At 42.3% G+C, this 17,725-nt stretch overlaps 1 protein-coding gene across 8 annotated transcripts in view; it reads right to left on the bottom strand.

Moving 5' to 3' along the window:
• Positions 1-17,725, bottom strand: part of LOC147029991 (arf-GAP with GTPase, ANK repeat and PH domain-containing protein 1-like) — a 459,947-nt gene that overhangs the window by 175,289 nt on the left and 266,933 nt on the right. For 6 of the 8 annotated variants that reach the window (XM_085873585.1, XM_085873584.1, XM_085873587.1 and 3 more), the window contains one exon: positions 16,137-16,160. The exons of the other annotated variants lie outside the window; for them this stretch is intronic. In XM_085873585.1, coding sequence (XP_085729711.1) covers positions 16,137-16,160 — 24 coding nt within the window. The remainder of the gene's footprint in view (positions 1-16,136; positions 16,161-17,725) is intronic. 8 annotated transcript variants of the gene reach the window in all.

Below are 17,725 nucleotides of genomic sequence, written 5' to 3'. Positions count from 1 at the left end.
CCTGCCCACAACTTCTTGAGACATCCTGCTCACAAACAGACAGACAGACAGACAGACAAATAAACAGTGGTGAAAACAGAACCAACATCCACCTTAGGTTGCAGAGGTAATAATCATAATTCCGGTTCTGATGTACCACTCTGTTACAGAGTGTCAGTGCTGAACCATTCCGAGTTTCTTGGCAAGGCTTATACTTGGTGGTTTACCATTGCCTAACCAGCAGTAGCTCGGGCAGGAATTTTTCATATGGCCATGGTGCCAGTGATAGCTCACCTACTCTTTGCAAAAGGCACCATGGGATCTTTAACGTACGCCAACTAATGCTGAAGACGGGATGCCCAGTTTAATGTCCATCCGAGGGACAGCACACCCATTGAAAAACCCAACCTGCCTGTGAAACACCAGGATGAAACTTTATAGCTGGGCTGAGATTCAAACCCAAGCTGGACAGCGAAGAAGTGAGTCTGCTTTTCTCGAGGTCATCCCGACAGCCCATACTAATCAAAATACTATGACTAATATTCATAATAATATCGGTGATTACGGCTTCTTCCAACGAGAAACCGTTCTTTGATTAAATGAAATAAAAATACAACAGCTTTTTTGATAATCAGAGTGGACATTAACCTCTGTCCTTGTCTGCTTTCTTGAGGTTGAAGATGTTAAATATCCTATATCTTTTCGAAAAATGAATTGACATCAGGCCTGTCATGAAAGTTCCTATTTAATCCCCATCACCAGTTAAAACAGCTAGATAGAGCCAGAAGAAACTCATTGTTTGCTTGACAATGTTTGGAAACTAACACTGCAAAAAGGAGGCTATTTTGAGAAATGGCAGGCAAGGGTCTAGTACAACTGGAGCAGTGAGTCGGACCAAGTCAAAACATGAAGATTCTGAACTTGGGTGCACGATGTTTTTATTTAATTTTGTCATACTGGCTTTAATTTTTATTTTTTTTAAAGCTCCACCACGGTAGGTGGGCAAGGGTTATGTTTTCACCTCGACCTGGCTGTTTGTTTGTTTGTCTACCTGTTTGGCCTGTCATCCTTCAAAGGTCGGCAAAATGAGTGCCAGCATGCTGGTATACTGTGTCGGAGTGGTGACCCGTCCAGGATTATGCCCAATAGCCAAGGAGACTGCTTTAGCAGCACCAACGCTCTGCCCAGAGTATGGTACCAATCTCCTCCTATCTGTTTGTTTGTTTGTTTGTGAACAGGATATCTCAAAGTTGTGGACGGATTCAGCCGAAATTTGGTGGAAAGGCTCGGGTGTGTAACAAGGAAGAATTAATTTGATTTTGGTGAAGATCCAAATCCGGATTGGGATAAGAGAACTTTTTAATTTTTTCGTGATACTTCACCATTGAGAGGTGGGACCAAAAATGACTAACGGTATACCATGCATATTTCAAAAAGGTTGTGGATAAGTTGGGACAAAACGAGGTGGATGAGTTGGGAAGGTGACAAGAACAAGCTGATTCGCTTCTATTTTTTTGTGTGTACCTTGTCGAGGCTCGTATGAGAGCTAACATACAATGCACAGCAAGGGGGGCACAAGACAAGAGGGGTGGGAGTGGGAAGGACAAAACAGTGGGGAACAGAGACATTAGATCTGTGGAAGGGAGAGGGATGGAGCGGGGAACACGTGGTATACAAGATGGACATTGCAGGGACTTTCAGGAAGGAAAGCAGGGAATTTGAAGGAGGTGGGTTTGGGGTGGATTAACGGGGGTAGAGAAGATCGCGGATTTGGATCGGGGACGATAAGAGGTGGCGGTGAACAGCTGTTTTGAAGGCCTGGAGGGAAGAATGTGATTGAACAGAGTGAGGGAGTTTATTCCAAAGGTGGGAAAAAAAGAGGAATGAAAGAGTGAAGGTGAGCAGTGATTCGTGATTTTGGTAGTCTTACCAGCAGGGGTTGTTGGCGGACATTGAGCACCCTGCAGAAATATGGTGGGGACAAATCGCAGACACAATGGGGGGAGAGGGGGTGAGACTGAAGAGGAGACGGTAAAAGACAGAAAGGCCACCGACCTGCCTGCGGTGAGAGACTGAGAGGCCCAAAGACTTTTGGTTCAAGTCCGGATCCAGATACAGCCTATCTTTGGGATACAAAACAAACTGTTCAGCCTGGTGAAGGTATGCGCTCTTCCGAGAGCAGTTCTAGTTACCCTTGCCGCAGGAGAGGGTATTGCATTTGGGTGCGTTTGTTACTTGGCAAAAAAAAACCTTTTGCTGAGTATGTTGGTTTGTAGCGTTTGTCTGTCTGTTTGTCAAACGATTTTTAGCCACAGTTTTAAAGCAATCGTTTTGAAAAATTTTTTGTGTGTTGGGAGGGGGGCGAGGAGGGAGTGACTGGCCAAGGACGGCAACGCTAAATTTTGGTGAAGGTCCGAATCCAGATCCGCATCTGCAAATTTTTTAAGTGATTCTTCACCAATGAGAGATGGGCTAAAAATGACATTGCATGATATCTCAAAAAGTTGAGGACAGATGCATATGAAACTTGGTGGACAAGTTGAGTGTGTGTCAAGGACTAATTGTTTCAATGTTGGTGAAGATCTGAATCCGTATTCGGATTCGAGAATTTTTCAGGTGATTTTTCACCACTGAGAAATGGGGCCAAAAACGATAAATAGTACAATATCTCAAAAGGTAATGGATGTATTCACACAAAACTTGGTGGACAGCTTGGGAGTGCCACCACGAAGAATTGATTCAATGTTGGTGAAGATCCAAATCCAGATCTGGATATGAGAATTATTTAATTTATTAACTGATTCTTCACCAATGAGAGATGGGGCTAAAACGATATTGCATGATGTCTCAAAACGTTGAGGACGTATTCAGATGAAACTTGCTGGACAAGTTGGGAGTGTGACAAGGACTAATTGATTCGATTTCGGTGAAGATCTGAATCCGGATCCTGAGTCGAGAATTTTTCAGGTGATTCTTCACCATTGAGAGGTGAGGCCAAAAACTATGTATAGCATGTTATCTCGAAATGTTGTGGACGACTTGCGACAAAACTAGGTGGAAGAGTTGGTTCGGTGACGAGAACAAGCCGATTCAATTTTGTTTGACGTCCAGATTCAGATTTGACCCATCAGTGGGATACAAAATTTAAACTGTTCAGCCTGGCGAAGGTACGCGCTCTACTGAGTGTCGTTCTGTTTCGCCAAGTGTCACTGAGTGATTTTTCATTTGTCTGTTTGTTTGTTTGTTTATGTTTGTCCGCACAGAACTTTCGAGTTTTTAACCGCAACCGCTTGTCAGATTGAGAAAAAAATTTCACCACAGGTGCTACTACTCATGTATAATTTTTTAATGATAATTATGATGTCATAGGTCACGTGGTGTGGCAGCCATGTTGGAAAAATGGAAAAACTTTGGACCTCTGTATCTCTGACACTGCACCAGGGAAAAAAAAGTTGAAACATGGCACACAGCAAGTACGCATCATGAGGAGTAAGTGTGATTTTGTTTATGTCAAAGGTGACTTTGTTATGACGTCATAATTACATATGTTGAATGCTACATCTGATCAGTATGAAAATTTTTGAGGGTCATCTATGGAGAAAAAAGTCCACAGAAATTTTTTTTGATGATGCCATCAGTCACGTGATTCAGCAACAATATTGTTTAAAAAAAAACCTTCAAAAATCTTCTTCTCTGAAGTCACTTAACGGATCAAGGCAAAAACTTTACACGTATGACCGTCTATCAATGACGAACAAAATAACAAAAGGTTCAAAAATATGACGTCATAGGTCACATGGTTTGGCAGCCATATTGGGTTTACCCTAAAACCCACAAAAAGCAGAACAAAACAAAAAAAAACAGCTGGACAGATCGAGGGGAAACTTCACACAAATGTTCCTTGGGTGTACAAGTTTGTAAAGGAATAATTGATGTCACATGGTTTGGTAGCCATATTGGATGGAAGATGAATATTAAATTACGTTTTCTCTGGAACTGCTTAATCAATTGACGTGAAACATCACAAGTATGATCTAGTAGTGATGCGGAATACATATTTTAAATTTCAATTTGATTGGCCACATGGTCTGGCAGCCAGAATTATTTAATTTATTGATTCAAGTTCTTTTTTATTTTGATTTTTTTTTTCAATAAGGCTCACTTGGCTGTTCCAGGATGGGTTTGAGGGTAGAGTAGCAGCAGCTGAAATGAAAATCCTATCCAGGTTCCTTCTGATGACTTCATCCTTGCTTTGTGCTTGTTCGGGTTCCTTCTGATGATTCCAATGCAGGACTGTACCTATTTGGTCTTCCAGTTGATTTGAATTGAATTGATTTTAATCCCATTCTCAATTCAATAACAAAAAAAAAACGTCATGGGTCAGGGTCAGGGTCAGGGTCAGGTGTCCAATCGAGGCGGGGTTGCATCAAAGCAGGACGTCTTGGTACCCGGCCATCAATGCGAGCAGTTATAAAGTGGCAGTTCTAATTGTCTTATTAAATATGTAACACACAAATACACAAATGCCACACAAAATAAACCACACAAAACAATAGAAACACCACATACAAGTCCTGGTGAGGGTCTGCAATCTCTGATTGCTCTTTTTCTTGTTTTTTTAATTGTATTTGCATGGGGTCACATATATTCGAGTTGAAATATCTGGAAAGCTGGAATAAGTAGTCAGATAAAGATACAAATTATTTGGAATGTTCATTTACAATGTCATCTACATATAAAAGGAGCTGTGCGCACGTCCATGCAAGTTCCACCCATTGGTTGGACAGTTTGCCTGACTCCACACACAATTTATATGCTGCAGATGCCAATTTAGGAACCCTTTGGAACCCTTTAGAAATCTAGAATTTCCCCTTTGGAACCCCTTATAACTTTAGAATTTCCCCTTTGGAACCCCTTACAACTTTAGAATTTACCATTTAGAACCCTTTAGGATTTATTTTAAAACCTTTTCTCTCAAGCATCGCTTTTACTGCGGAGGTTACGCAGGTCCTTGTTGGTGTTTCTGACTTTTCTCTTCAAATTGTGAGTTGAACAAGCGACTATGTGAGGTCAGTGATAGCATGATGGGGGAGCAGAAACCTTTGGGGGTGGGAGGGGGGGTGGGGGTCAACAAAGCATGGAAAGGGCAGAGGGTGCAATATTGGAAAGGTGATGGTAGAAGTCAGGCAGACCGTCGACCTGACTTCGATGGCACAGTGATAGGCACATAGACTCGCGGGAGATTCCAATGATCTTGAAGGCCTTGCTTTCCACAACATCAAGCTGTGCAAGATGTGAAGCAGGAGTGCCAGCCCAGTGGAGAGAGCAGTACTCCATTAAGATGTGGATGAAGGCCTTGTCAGTGGATTGGAGTTCAGGTATGCAAAGGAAGGACTTTGGCTGTGGTTTGGTTTTGGATCAATGGCTGGCTTTGAAAGCCGACTTTGAAATGTGGTTTGCCCAAGAAAGATCAGAGTTAATTGACACCCAATAGTTTAAGTGACTTAACTTTGTCAAGAGGATATTTAAGAAAGTAGATGGAAGGCTTTGCCACATGATCATTTTGGACAGAGAAAGTGAGAATGTGAGATTTATCTGGATTGAAAGACATATTCCAAGTGCTTGATCAGCTTATGATTCTATCAAGGTCTGCAGAGATGGAAGAGGCATGTCACAGCAGAGGGTGCAGTCATCAGCAAAGATATAAAGAGGATTTTTCAGAGTCAGAGATATCGTTGAGGAAGATCAGGAAGAGGATGGGGCCGAGAACACTGCCTTGGGGCATTTGAGCCATGACAAAGAGAGGAGATGAAGGGCTTCCATTGAGAGCCACATGTTGGCTACGAGAGCAGAGTAAGTCAGTAACCCAAGAGAGATGACCTTGGATGCCATAGGCAGATACTTTGGAGAGTAAGGCAGGACGCCAGATTGTATCAAAAGCACGACATATGACCTGATCTCATGTCTGACATTGAGGGCTTCCATCCATTGTTGGGTGAGTCGAAGCAGCATGTCCAAGATAGAGAGACCTAGTCTGAATCAAAATTGATGTTTGAGATAAGGTAGTTGGAGAAAAGGAAGGATTTCACATCAACTGCGGTGATAGACTCCACGGCCTTGCTGATGATTGGAAGTAAGCTGATATGTCTGTGGTTAAGGGAATCAGTTTTTTCACATTTTTCAAAGTAATGCAGCGATGTTGGTGCATTTCCAAGCAGATCGAAGATGACCTTGGGTGAATGACAGGGTGAAAAGGGCAAGAGAGGATGTGCAAAAGTAGCAGAGCAGGTTTTTCGGGCATGTGAGCTGATGCTGTTCGGTCCAGTAGCAGAGTCAGAGTCAAAAGAATGGTATCCACCTTCTTAGGTGCATAAAACAGAATCCAGGAGCAGTTTGGTATGACAGGGAAGGACTAAGAGGGGTTAGGGACACAAGATTTGGAAGCAAACACAGAATTGAGGCATTCAGCCTTTTCATGAGCAGAGTCAGCTGTGGTGCCATTTGAAGTGAGAGAAGGGAAGGAAAGGGAGCATACACCAGGAACAGACTGAACAAGGTGCCACCAGGTTTTCGAGGAGGGAGACAATTAATTGGTTATTTTATATGAACCAGGTATGTTTAGAAAGGTTATGTTGGTTCTCTTTTTGAGTTTCAAAGCAAAATAAATTTGATTACACCCGATTTACAAGCCGTTTGCCGTATTAACCTGTTTTCCAAATTACCGAGCCAAATTTTTTCTACCCATCACACAACAATTGCCAGCTGTTTATAAAGAATAATATTTATGCACATCTCCTTGAAATGTCTACAATACAACGTTGGTTTTCAACAATTGTTTATTGAAATTCACCCAGGCGACCAGGATTGCGTCAGGAACGGCATCCGGCGTAAAACCTGTGCCAAATCATTATGCGGATCATAACGGATGATCCGCTGTGGCGACCCTTAACGGGAGCAGCCGAAAGAAGAAGAAGAAGTTTATTGAAATTCACCCAAAACGAGCAGGAAAACTACTCAAGGTTTTTGGGTTCTTTTCAGTCGTGTAATTGGTAATTGGCACTCACACTGTTTCCAATCGGCTGATGCCAATTACCGAAGAATTGCCGATACCGGCCTGTGCCGATGACTGGAAGCCGATATCGGCCCACACTAATGTGTGTGTGTGTATATATATATATATATATATATATATATATATATATATATATATATATATATATATATATATATATATATATATATATATATACATTGGTCCACACAGTGGAGATTGAGGTTGTTTGGGTGGTGGTTCTTTCAGCCCGAAAAGGGGTATTGACTGAGTGTGGAAGAGATATGGAGAGATGTGTGTATGTTTGATCATTTGAGCAGTGTATGTCATGAGGCTCGGTGGTGTGGTTGTGTGTGTGTGTGTGTGTGTGTGTGTGTGTGTGTGTGTGTGTGTGTGTGTGTGTGTGTGTGTGTGTGTGTGTGTGTGTGTGTGTGTGTGTGTTTTTGTGCGTTTTGCTGTCGAGTGGTGCATGCTGTAAGGTTAGATGGTTGGTCGTTGCTCCAGTATATATTTTCATTGCTGTGGAGTTGGATGTTGTTTTCTTTCAGATGATGATGTTGTAGTTTTGTTGCAGTGGATTGTGGATGTTGTTTTCTGGCTCTCCTGAGAGTGGACACACACTTGCTGCGGGCTTTGTGGAATGAGTTGAGATTGCCATCAGTTGGGTTTGCCTTCCAAGAAAGAGAAGACAAGTTGTTTCAAAGCAACTGCCTACCTACAGGATTCAGTGCACCATGGGTGGGAAGACAGAAAGGAAAACTGAAGCTAAGATGGGATGGATCTGTGCGGAAGAGAGAGAAGATTTCTGTGGAAGAATTCCCAGGCTAAGTTAATATCAGGGGCAGTAGATGTAGGAGACAGTAGATGTAAGTTTGTCATGCAAACATGACAGTAGATCAGGGGGAGTAGATGTAAGTGAGATAGCTGCTTGCAGTCCCTGCCAGTCTGCCTCAGTGAACTGCTAGACTCACTGGTGCTGAGGTGACTCTCTCTGAGGAGAGCTTGGGAAATGTTGACTTTCACAAGCATATTATCATGTGAACCAAATGGAGCAGAGGAAGAGCAGGAGACATTTGCGGGAAAGTTAGTTATCACTAAGTCCAGAAAGGAGGATTTGCCATTGCGAGAAATCTGGGTTGAAAAGTTCACAGATTGAGTCAGTCCCGTGGAGTCTCAGAAGTCCTTTGACGAAGTGCCATGGCTGGTGAGAGTGGTATCAAAACCCTGCCATTTGCATGGTGTCAAATGAAACTGCCACATATGAGGAAGAGAGAGTTGGGATGAGTGGTTAAAAGTTGTTCCATGCTCTCTGAGAGAGATGCAGATGAAGTCATGACTGTTTGGAGGATGATATAACACAGAGACAAACAACAGGTGGGGGAGGAGGGGGGTGCGCAGTCAAGGGTACTCCTGGGGGTTGGAAGGTGCAAGATCAGTCCATGGACAATGAAAAACTAACAAAGAAATGTAAATTAATTTCTTGACGTAAACATCTTTCACTATTTTTCTGGTAACATTGAATTTGGAAAGTATAAAACAACATACAGTGCCTTCAGAAAGCGTTCACACCCCTTGACCTTTGTCACATTTTGTGGTGTTTGCAGCCTGAATTTAAAATGGATTGACTTTTAAATTTTTGTGACCTATCGACACAAAATACCCCATAACAAAGTGAAAACATGTTTTTAGAATTTTTTACAAATTCATTAAAAATGAAAAGTTGAAATATCTTGCATCAATAAGTATTCAACCCCCTGAGTGAATACTTTGCAGAAGCCCCTTTGGCGGCGATTACAGCTTCGCATCTTCTTGAGTATGTCTGTATCAGCTTTGCACATCCAGATTTGGGGATTTTCTCCCATTCTTCTTTGCAGATTTGCTCAAGCTGTGAAGTTGGATGAGGAGCGTCGGTGAACAGCAATGATGAAGTCTTTCCACAGATTATCAATTTGGATTAAAGTCTGGGCTTTGGCTGGGTCACTCAAGGTCTTTCACATTCTTGTTCTGAAGCCATTCCAGTGTTGCTTTGGTTGTATACATGGGGTCATTGTCCTGTTGGAACTTAAATCTTTACTGTAGTCAAAGGTCTTTTGCACTCTGAAGCAGGTTCTCCTCAAGGATTTGCCTGTATTTGGTTCCATTTATTGTTGCCTCTATCCTTCCAAGTCTCCGAGTCCCTGCCACTGAAAAGCAACCCCATAGCATGATGTGCCACCACACATGATGTGCTTCATGGTTATGGATGGTGTTAGATGGGTAATGAGCTGTGCTCGGTTTCCGCCAGATGGAGCACTTTGCATTCAGGCCAAAGAGTTCAATTTTCGTCTTGTCAGAACACAGAATTTTTTGCCTCATGGTCTCAGAGTCCTTCACGTGCCTTTTTGCAAACTCCAGACATACTGTCATGTGGCTTTTTCTCAGGAGTGGCTTCTGTCTAGCCACTCTCCCATAATTCCTGGATTTGTGAAGTGCTGCAGAGATTGTTGTCCTTCTGCCAGGTTCTCCCATCTCAGCCAAGGAACTCTGTCATTCTGTCAGAGTGATCATTGGGTCCTTGGTCACCTCCCTGACTAGCTCAGTTTTTTTCGGACTGAGTTGCCCAGTTGCTCAGTTTGGTCGGACCGACCAGCTATAGGAAGAGTCTGGGTAGTTCCACATTCTTTCCATTTCCTAATGATGTAGGTCACTCTGGGGTTCTCAAGAAATTGTTTAATACCGTTCCCAGATCTATGCCTCCTCACAATTGTATGACAGAGTTCTACGGAAAGTTATTTGGACTTCATGGTGGAGTTTCTGCTCTGACATGCACTGTCAACTGAGGGACCTTATGTAGAAAGGTGTGTTTCATTCTAAATCATGTGCAATCAATTGAATTGGCCACAAGCAGACTCCAATCAAGTTGTAGAGACGTCTCAAGGATGAACAAAGGAAATTGGATGCACCTGAGCTCAATTTAGAATGTCATAGCAAAGGGGTTGATTACTTATTGATGCGAGACATTTGAGTTTTTCATTTTTAATTAATTTGTAAAAATTTCTTAATAGATGTTTTCATTTTGGCATTATGGGGTATTTTGTGTAGATAGGCGACAAAAAAAATTAAATTTAATTCATTTTAAATTCAGGCTGCAACACAACAAAATGTGACAAACATCGAAGGTTGTGAATACTTTCTGAAGGCACTGCACCTCATATAATTCCGTTTGAGGCACTATTTGATACCAATGAATGTGTCGTGATTCACTAATTTTTTCAGTAATTGATTAATTTTTCAAACACGTGAACTCTGTGGTAGCCAATCGGTTGCATCTTGCCGGAGAGCCAATCAATGCACGGGATGTTAAAAAGGCCGAGGACTCACGGGAGTTTTTTTGGTGACGACATGTTGGAAGCTTGCTTGCCTTCACGTACCAGCCTTTCTCATTCCTATTCATGAGTTACTCAAAATGTCATTATTTCTCATTGTGACTTCTGGTTCCACTTTATCAAGACGATTGAGCGAAGTGGATTTTGTTTGTTTGGTGAAAGAACTACGACTGCAACGAATGAGTTTGCCTCTTCTGCTTGCCATTTTTCGACGTCATACTTGAAGCCGCAACGGCTCAGCGCCATTAAATCTTTCCTTCTTTACCAACCGCTGGAGAGATGCCGAAGGAGTAATCGTCAGTCGGACTTCATCTACAAACCTCATTGCATTGTTAAAGTGAGTGAGATTTCTCTTGTTCTAGTATAAGCATCATCATCATCTTAACCAGCATACTGAAAGGGAATAATCACCACACATGCTTCCAACTAGACATAAGACCAGAATAGGGACAACATGTTTTGTGAGTTCACCTCAACACAAATACCAATGTGTTGATTGTTTGTGGAAACATGGACCTATAGTCCGGGAGCCAACCGATCAAAATTAAAAAAAAATTGCCCGGTTTGCTATAAAATTTTTGTGTTGATTTTCATAAAGAGACACCCTTTGAGTATATGAAAACCAATGTTGGCAATGGTGAAACTCTTGCGCAACAACACAGTCAACACTTTTGCGAGCCCCCTCTGATAACAAAATGTTGGCAAAAGCGAAGATGTAGGATGGGGGTAGGGGTAATTCATATTGTCCTAAAATCATAACCACTAAACCTATATACACAAATGACCCCTCATATTAAAGAGGAGTTCATTTCCTATATCACAATTGGTGTAGATTTAACCTACCTTCAATTGACAAGGTTATATGTCAAACAACAAAAGATTTATGTAACTCAGAAATGCTTGACTATCAATGGGGTCAGGAACAAGAACATACTTTTACATGCCATGGTTTTAAGGAAGATAAAATTAGAAATGGATTAACACAATATTGTGACATGAAACATCCTCTTCAGAGGAAGAGTCACTCTCTGAAACAACTCCACCACATGAACCTCTCTGACCAAGGCATATGCATGTCACTCAGCAAGGCACAGCAGCCTTTTTGCATGAACATCGTTTCAGACATTTGGATAATTTGCACATGCAAGACACCGTTTTGTCTATGTTTGGCTTGGCTGGCTTAGACATGAGAATTGGGACCAGTTTTCCATTGATAAGGGTTCTGCCAAATGTTGTGGCTGGGGGAAGTGCTCGGTCACTGAGATGTGCACGTCTATACAGAAGCAATTGATACAATGCTCTTAAAACAAGGAAGTAAAACGCATCTTCTGTTGCTGGCAGTGACCTAAGGTCTAATTTTGAAGAGACAAACATATGCTGCCTGAGGGTATCCAAACAGCTGAACCCTTTTTGGCCATGCAGAGCAGTCCAGTATACTCTGGCCTCATCAATGACACATTCTGTTGCTGCCATTTCACTATCTCTTCCAAAATCAACAAGGTGGGGAAGGTTTCCTATCAGTCCCAGAGAAACCTGTGCCGCTCTTCTTTTCACAGGAACACAGGCATCATCCCAACTGACTGGAAGAGGGGCCTTGTTGTCCCTCTCTGGAAAGGGAAGGGTGATCGCCAAGACTGCAAAAACTACCGAGGGGTGACGCTGCTCTCAGTGCCGGGCAAGGTCTTTGCTCGGATAATTCTTGATAGGGTTTGCCACCATCTGCTTGAGCACCAGCGTCCAGAGCAGTCAGGCTTTACACCAAAGAGGTCAACGATTGACCGTATCCTTGCACTTCGTGTCCTCACCGAACACAGACGAGAGTTTCGGCAGGGGCTGCTTGCAGCCTATGTTGATCTCTGTAAAGCGTTCGATTCAGTGAATCGGGATGTCCTCTGGAGGATTCTTGGTCTTCGTGGGGTGCCACCGAAACTGATCGATCTGATGTCTGAACTCTACTCTGGTACTGAGAGTGCTGTGAAGTGTGGTGGTACCATCTCTGACTTATTTCCAGTTGTTACTGGAGTTCGTCAGGGATGTGTACTTGCCCCCACACTTTTCAGCACTTGTATGGACTGGATTCTAGGGAGGATGTCGGAGAGATCAAGTTGCGGTGCATCGTTTGGCAATGTCAAGATCTCAGACCTTGATTTTGCAGATGATGCAGTCATCTTTGCGGAGACTTTAGACATCCTCTTGGGGGCCCTCGAGGTGCTGAATGAGGAGTCGGAGCCGTTGGGATTACGGATTTCTTGGGTCAAAACTAAGATCCAGGCTTTCGGTGACATCTTGGATGCTGCTGTCCTGTCTGTGTCTGTTTGTGGTGAGGATGTTGAGGTCGTGGAGAGATTCACTTACCTTGGCAGTGATATTCATGTCTCCGCAGGTTGTGAGCCGGAGGTCAATAGACGTCTGGGTCGGGCCTGGGGAGTCATGGATTCACTGGATCATGGGGTGTGGCGCTGCCGGTACCTGTGCGGGAGGACGAAAGTCTGAGTCTTCAGGTCCTTGGTACTTCCAGTCTTGCTCTATGGGTGCGAGACTTGGACTTTGACCAAGGATCTGAGACGGAGACTTCATTCCTTTGGTACCAGGTCTCTTCGGAGAATCCTTGGCTATCGCTGGTCGGATTTTGTGTCCAACGAGCGGTTGCTGAGAGAGACTCGGATGAGATTTGTTACCTGCATAGTCCGTGAGCGTCAGCTGCGGCTGTATGGACATGTGGCTCGTTTTCCTGACGCTGATCCTGCTCACCAGATTCTCTCAGCGAGGATGTCTCATGAGTGGGAGGCCAGTGGGCCGACCACGTGCCTCATGGTTGCAGCAGGTTGACCATCATCTCAAGGAGATGGGGATGGGCCTGGCATCTGCCTGGGGGATGGCCAGACGGAGGCCCCTGGAGTACCGGCGGAAAGTGGACGCAGTGACGCGCTGTTCTGGCACATGCTCCCATACCTGACCTGACCTCTTCTTTTCCCCTTCTGAATGGGTAGCTCACTGTGTCACATCCACACAACACATATGTGCACAGAAGTGTAGCTGCGACATCAAGAGGATTTTCTGGTACTTCTTGCTCAACACTTCTACCAGCTCATGAATAGGTAGGTATTGATTCTGCCGTTGTATCCAGAGTTCTTGCAATGTGTTCAAGCAGCAGAAGTGATATATACACAGCATAATTATGTCTGTATCTGTTGCATGCACAACAGCTCGATGGTGATCAAGATATTCCACACAATACGCAAGATGAGCAATAATCCTTGTGTCTGCCTCTTCATGTTCTTCACAAGGTAAGTCCAGAACTGAACTTGATGCTGATGTGATGGAAAGAGTGTGACCTTTGTTTTCCATCATACTACCAAGAATGATGGTCACTCCATCCGGAATATCTTCAGGACTCTCACAAAGGGAAGTGCCAATGAAGTTCTGAAGATTTCCTTTATTTCTTGGATTCTTCATGAATAAATTCCAGTCCGGAATTTCTAGACTCTTGGATGGTGAGAATTGTCTTGCCTGGTCTGTCTGGTTTCTCCTCTGCTGCTCATCACCCTTCAAAGTATGGCTATCATCAAAATCATACTGATCACCAATGATGTTGACACAGTTGCACATTTCAGGTTTCAACTGCAGGATACACCTGCTTGCGAAGATACAGCTGGGGAAGTTCACCAAATGTTTTCGCACCCATTTTTGGTATTTATTTACAAATGCCATTGTGTCTACCAGATAAACTGTGTATAGGTCACTCTGTGGTAATGATGGCAGCTGTAAAACAACATCCTGCTCAGCTTCAGCAATTAGCACTGCCACGAAATCAGACTCGTTGCCTTTGCGCATTACAACCCCCTGTGCTAAGCGTGGATCAACCTCAAACAGGGATGATGGATAGTCTGTCCACTCATGGGAAAATGCAATCTGTCTTGTGACTGGGTCGGCATCTCGATAGAAACACAGCACACGTGTAGTTGCAGTCTCATCTTGATAGATCCTGATTAAACTCTGTTTCCTTGATGGTTTTGATTTCTTCTGTGAGGAGAAAGTTACCAGCTTCAGTGGTTCAATCTTAATAGAGACCACCTCTTCTGCTTTCATAATGGCTTCCATGCCCTTAGCTTGAGCATGGACCAAGTCTTTTGAAGCAGCCTTCTCACTAGTTGCTCTATTGAGCAGAACCACTTGGTTGTTACACTGGAATGGGTTTATCATCTGCTGGCATATCACTTTCTTGATCTCCTCAACATGCATATGTTCTTCTGTTGCCTGCTTCTGTGTTTCTCCATGATGAGTAGATTCCTGTTGGCCTAGATTAGCCATAGACTTTATGTTCTCTGATACAGCTGTGAGAAATGGTGCTGTTTTCACATATTTATCTCGAGCAGCTGGTGCCTGAGATATGCGTTTGAACAGAGATGTCTTCCCTTCATTGTTGTATGTCTGCTCCAGGGCCATGTCACTCCAAACACCATTGAATTTTCCTTTGGAAGAGTGAACTGTGAAGTACCCAACCTGGATCCAGCAAACCTTAACCGAACTGTGTTCAATAGAGTAAGAGGATTTTGGGGGTAGGGGTAACTTTGGTTGACAAAAATGTTAATTTTCTCTTTAAAAATTGATAGAACTCAATCAAATTTGCTGTTTTAATTAGCCATGGATACCATGTTCATATCACATTAAGAGAAATTAGTATTCTAATGCAGCATCTGCCTATGATAAGAAAAGTTCTAAAGGCCATCTTCAAAAAACGTTATTTTTAAGGCATTTTTCACAAAATTATGTACTTTTACGAGGTTTACTTTCACAAAGGCAATTTTTTTTTGTCATTTTACAATGCACTGATTGAATTCTTACATTTAGTTCACATTTATTTTTCATGAATGTGATTTTTTAATTTTTTTAGAAATTTTATTGACAATTGCTGTTTTATCAAATTTTTCAAATCTTCCTCAAACAAAAACGGCCGCCAAAATTTTTCGCAAGAGCTTATGAATTGCCAACATTGGTTTTCATGAACTGCAAACATATATCTAAACATCCTGGGGGTGTAAAATTTTATAGCAGAGGCTGTAAGGTCCAACCCTAAAACAGCCTCGTACACAGGTTGGCTCCCGGACTACTATGTTATAACGAAGCCGATTGAGGTGCCGTGCTTAGTACCGACACTTCAGGTGAAGATAACAGCTGATCATCACCTTTTGTCTAATTCTAACATAACGTATAAATGTGAACTTTTCACCTGATGTATTCTTCATGTGTGTTTGTCTCAGGTCACTTTCTTCATCAGCTCTCTGATGTTGTAATGTTGGTTTGTTTCCCATACAGTCCTTGTATGACTCTGTTCTTCCTAAAGTCTTGGTAAATGCAATTTTAAAAACTCCATTTCAGCAGTGTTAGGCCCATCAATAATTTTGAATCACCTCAAAACCTACCAGAAAACAAAATTGAATGTGATGAACCAAATTCTACAGCAAGATATACTTCAGACAATTTCTTTTCAGTGGCTCACATTTATTGCTCAATGATTTTATGGTGTAAATGGTAATCCACACACTTTTGTAACAAAAGTTATATTTTTTTAAATGCCCTTCCACCTCCTCCCCCAACCACTCCCTCCCCCCCCACCCCACAACCCCACCTCCCCTCCTCAACAACAGAAACAGAATAAAAAGATTACATCTCAAAAAACACATTCATAACAAAAGTGCATTATCTTGCAGGGCTACATGTTAAGCTTTTTCAAGACTTACCTTCAGTTTGTGCATCTGCAGGCACTTTATGAAAAAAAAATACAGGCAGAGAATGGAGGGAAAAGAATGGCAAACATGACAAATTATGCCACACTTAAACTTGCATCGTTTACTACACCGTACAGCGTTGATTAGACATCGATTCCTCATTCCAGAAGTCAAAACATCTGCGGAAAGCTGTGCTGATGGCAGCACTTTACATATTCTCGGTTCAGCAAAGCATTACCAACATGCTATGGCAGAAGCACAGCACTTCGTGTTTAATCAAAATCCACTCCAAGTATCAATGGGATGGGCATAACTGCATCGATGTTTAAGCAAAGGAGCAAAAGTTGAAGTCCAACTCAATATAGTAATTTCTCATTTGAAACCGCAAAAGTACCTTTCCTTCCAAGAGCTCGCACATCGCCCACTCCCTTCGGCATAAACCATAACTTTGTAATGACTTGACATATATTTTCAAGAGTTGATGCCGAATCGAAGCTGTCTGTAATGTATTGCTGGTGTAATAGTTTTCTCACTTATATTCAGAACTTTGTATTTTTAGTTCTTTCAAAGAACAAAGCAAAACTTTTAAGGAATATTGAACTAGTTACCCACAGGCAAAAAAATTAGAAGGCAGTCCTATTTTTGAACCAATTTGTTGAAACCAAATTGACCCAATCTTATTTTGACCCAACATCTATTTTACGATCATTCTTGCAAAACGTAAATCCTCAATAATTTGTCAAAAGGTATTTTTAAAATTTGGCAGTAGTAAACCTTGTCAGTCTGTGTGGATGTTCAAAATAACTAACATATTTGATCAAAATCAGCTGTAAGTTGTCTCAATGGAGGTTCGCATACCTTTGTCAACCTTCAGCACATAAAACCAAAAATCTGTTTATGTGAAATTTGCCAGCTTGTTAGGGCTTGAGACAAAATTAAATTGTGTAGTCATTGTTGTATTTTACATTTTAGTCAAAAATTAAAAATGTCAGGTCAGTCTTGATGGACCTCACAGAATTACCACCTAAATTCTATCACCTGATTAACTATGGCAGGGACACAAAGGGTGTGCGCGTGCATGCACACCTCATATTTTCATTTTCTGTTACTCACAATTCTATCACTCACACACACACACACACACACACACACACACACCCACACACACACACACACACACACACACACACACACACACACACACACACACACACACACACACACACACACACACACACACACTTTTAATGAATTGTGAGGTATTGGCTATTTGTAAAATATAATATAATTTCAAGAATTGCTGTTACCTGTAATGATGTTAATTTCACAACATTTTACATTCAACTTTATTTATATTGGAAACCTCAAAACATCCTTCCCTTAATAACCATTACTTGTAAGTAATTGTCTGCCTACCCGACCATGGATCATTAGTTGGGCAGCGTTCTTCCTTGAGGTTTCGATCCTTTCAGCCCAGAACCTCTTCAAACAGCGGATCCACAACCTTCGCTCATGGAACCACGTAACCTACTCTCGCAGCAGCCTCAATAATCAGATAGGGAGTTGTGCATAATGTACACTACCGGGCAAAAGTTTTTGAA

Source organism: Eptatretus burgeri, chromosome 3 (assembly GCF_056783735.1).
Source record: "Eptatretus burgeri isolate ZD-2024b chromosome 3, Ebu_testis_v1, whole genome shotgun sequence".
In the NCBI taxonomy this organism is placed as follows: Eukaryota; Metazoa; Chordata; class Myxini; order Myxiniformes; family Myxinidae; genus Eptatretus; species Eptatretus burgeri.
Note: the sequence above shows the minus strand (reverse complement) of the source record. Positions and strands in the feature narration are given on the sequence as shown.